The 2,500-nt window shown below is 44.7% G+C and overlaps 1 protein-coding gene across 1 annotated transcript in view; it reads right to left on the bottom strand.

Moving 5' to 3' along the window:
* Window positions 1-2,265, bottom strand: part of lamp1a (lysosomal associated membrane protein 1a) — a 17,074-nt gene extending 14,809 nt beyond the window's left edge. The window contains exon 1 of the mRNA XM_081361814.1: window positions 1,995-2,265. Within this exon, the coding sequence (XP_081217940.1) occupies window positions 1,995-2,046 (52 nt within the window). The 5' untranslated portion in view covers window positions 2,047-2,265. The remainder of the gene's footprint in view (window positions 1-1,994) is intronic.
* Window positions 2,266-2,500: the final 235 nt, after the last annotated feature.

The following is a 2,500-nucleotide window of genomic DNA, read 5'->3' as shown; positions in this document are numbered from 1 at the left end:
GTAAGTGAGTGTCAGTGTGTGTGAGTATGCGAGAGTGTGTTTGTGTGTAATTGTGTGAGCGTGCGTGATTGTGTGTGTGAGTGAGTGTGTGTGTGAGTGTGTGAGTGTGTCAGTGTGTGTGAGTATGCGAGAGTGTGTTTGTGTGTAATTGTGTGAGCGTGCGTGATTGTGTGTGTAAGTGAGTGTCAGTGTGTGTGAGTATGCAAGAGTGTGTTTGTGTGTGCGTGCGTGATTGTGTGTATTTGTGTTTGTGAGTGTGTGTCTGTAAGTGTGTGAATTTGTGCGCATATGTGTGTATTTGTATGTGTCTGAGAATTTGTGTGAATTTGTGAGTGTATGAGAGAATTTGCGCGCGAGTGTGTGATTGTGTGTGTGAATTTGTGCGCGAGTGTGTGAGTGTGTATGTATGAGTGAGTGTGTGAATTTGGGTGTGGGAGTTTGTGTGTGTGTGTGTGAGTGAGTGTGTGAGTGAGTGAGTGTATTTGAGTGCGTGTGTGTGTGTGTGTGTGTGGTGTGTGTGTGAGAGAGAGAGAGAGTGTGTGTGAGAATTTGTGTGCGATTGTGTGTGTATTTGAATTTGTGCGCGAGTGTGTATTTGTGTGTGAGTGAGTGTGTGAGAGACATTTTAATAATCCATGAACCAAAGCAACCAGCGACAGAAGACAATCACAGCGTTAAAAAAAGTGTTTGAAAAATCAAACAAAAACGCAAGACTGTGTCGCTGACAGCTTTAATGACCGGGGCGTCGGGCGGGGGGGGGGACCAGTACCAGTGCTGATCACCAGTGCTCATTACCAGTGCTGATCACCAGTGCTCATTACCAGTGCTGATCACCAGTGCTCATTACCAGTGCTGATCACCAGTGCTCATTACCAGTGCTGATCACCAGTGCTCATTACCAGTGCTGATCACCAGTGCTCATTACCAGTGCTGATCACCAGTGCTCATTACCAGTGCTGATCACCAGTGCCCTTAGGGGAGAGAGGGCCCTTAAAGTCTGGAATATGTTTTATGTTACCTGGATATTTTCATTTCCTAATGTGAGATGTAAAGTTAGTGTATCGGCTGAAGAGCGGTGCTGGCTGACTGACGGGTCACACCCCTTCACATGGTTCAGTCCTTCTGCACGCGTTAGATGAGCGCGAACTTCTGCTGTAGAAATGTCTCTCTCAAAGAAACACGGGGCCCTCAGGACTGCCTGTGCGTAGGGCCCGGATCCCGTGATGGAGGACACCATCGAATATAAAATGAGGAGGAATATAAACCATTGATTTAAAGATTCTGTATATCAAAACAATATTTCTACGAATTGAGACTTGATTACATAATTCAGTGCGCTTGTCACGATTCTCTGATTGGTGGAGGTTTCTCTGCAGCATCATGGGTAATGTAGTTTTCCACCAGGTATTTTTCCTAACAAATTAAATTGATTTAAAAAAAAATAAGCTGAAATAATGCAGCCTGCTTCAACAGAAACATAAACCATCGCTTAACAGCCTCTCAGCTCACAGTAGGACTGTCTTTAATGTTTTATGATAAGTCACATGACATCTAAAGACACGCTGATTGGCTGTTTCCCTTCCCGAGCTGCTCCTCCAGCCTATTGACGGATATTGATATGAATCTTTATGGTTCAGTAAGATGTTATGTGGACTGAAAGTTCTGCTTATTGTTCTGATCACGTGACGCATCGAGGTGACGTCAGCAGCGCGTTAAAAAACTCAAGTGAAATTTAGTTCTTAAATTAATTATATAACAAAACACCTCAGATGAAAGCACACCGTGGCGAATAAAAGGACTAAAGTGGATCATCACACTCACACACCGATTAAACTGACTCGTTTTAGTCAGTCAGAGAATCTCGAACTGACGAGCGCTAAAGACAGCTTGACGTCGATAACACTGAGATGTCTGTCGTGTGTGTGTGTGTGTGTGTGTGTGTGTGTGTGGTTAGACTAGATCGCGATGTTTAAGGATGAGTTATAAAGACTTACCCATCAGCAGAGTCCAGACACCTGCAGAAAAACACTGTTTAACGACCGTCATGACGTCTGTCGGGAAAAGCGCCAAAACGAGCGATAAACACCGCGGACTGAAGCCTGCGCACTGAACACGGGTGCTGTGAGTCTATATGAGTGATTTTATCAGCTCATAAACGGACTTATGATGTTTCCTCGGTGTCTGGCAGCAGATTCACTGTGTCATGAGGCAGAATGTTCCAGTCATGTGATGTGAGCGCTTTAGCCCCGCCCCTCGCGAGTCACGTGACGGCGCTCGCTCTGCTGCGTGTGTATAAACACTGGCGACAGGATTACAGACGCGATCACTGTGTTTACTGTACAAGAGACAATAGAGTACAGCCTGTCATAAAGTGTTCAGTGCATGTTGCTGTTAAGGAAAAACGACAAACTTTACGCTGTTTTCTTCTAGAAACAAACTCTGTTGCATTATTTTCCTGTTATCTCTGTAAAGCTGCTTTGAAACCCTCTGTGTTGTAAAA

The sequence above is a fragment of the Scardinius erythrophthalmus genome, assembly GCF_964197995.2.
Source record: "Scardinius erythrophthalmus genome assembly, chromosome: 3".
NCBI lineage: Eukaryota > Metazoa > Chordata > Actinopteri > Cypriniformes > Leuciscidae > Scardinius > Scardinius erythrophthalmus.
This window is presented reverse-complemented; position numbering and strand designations above follow the sequence as displayed.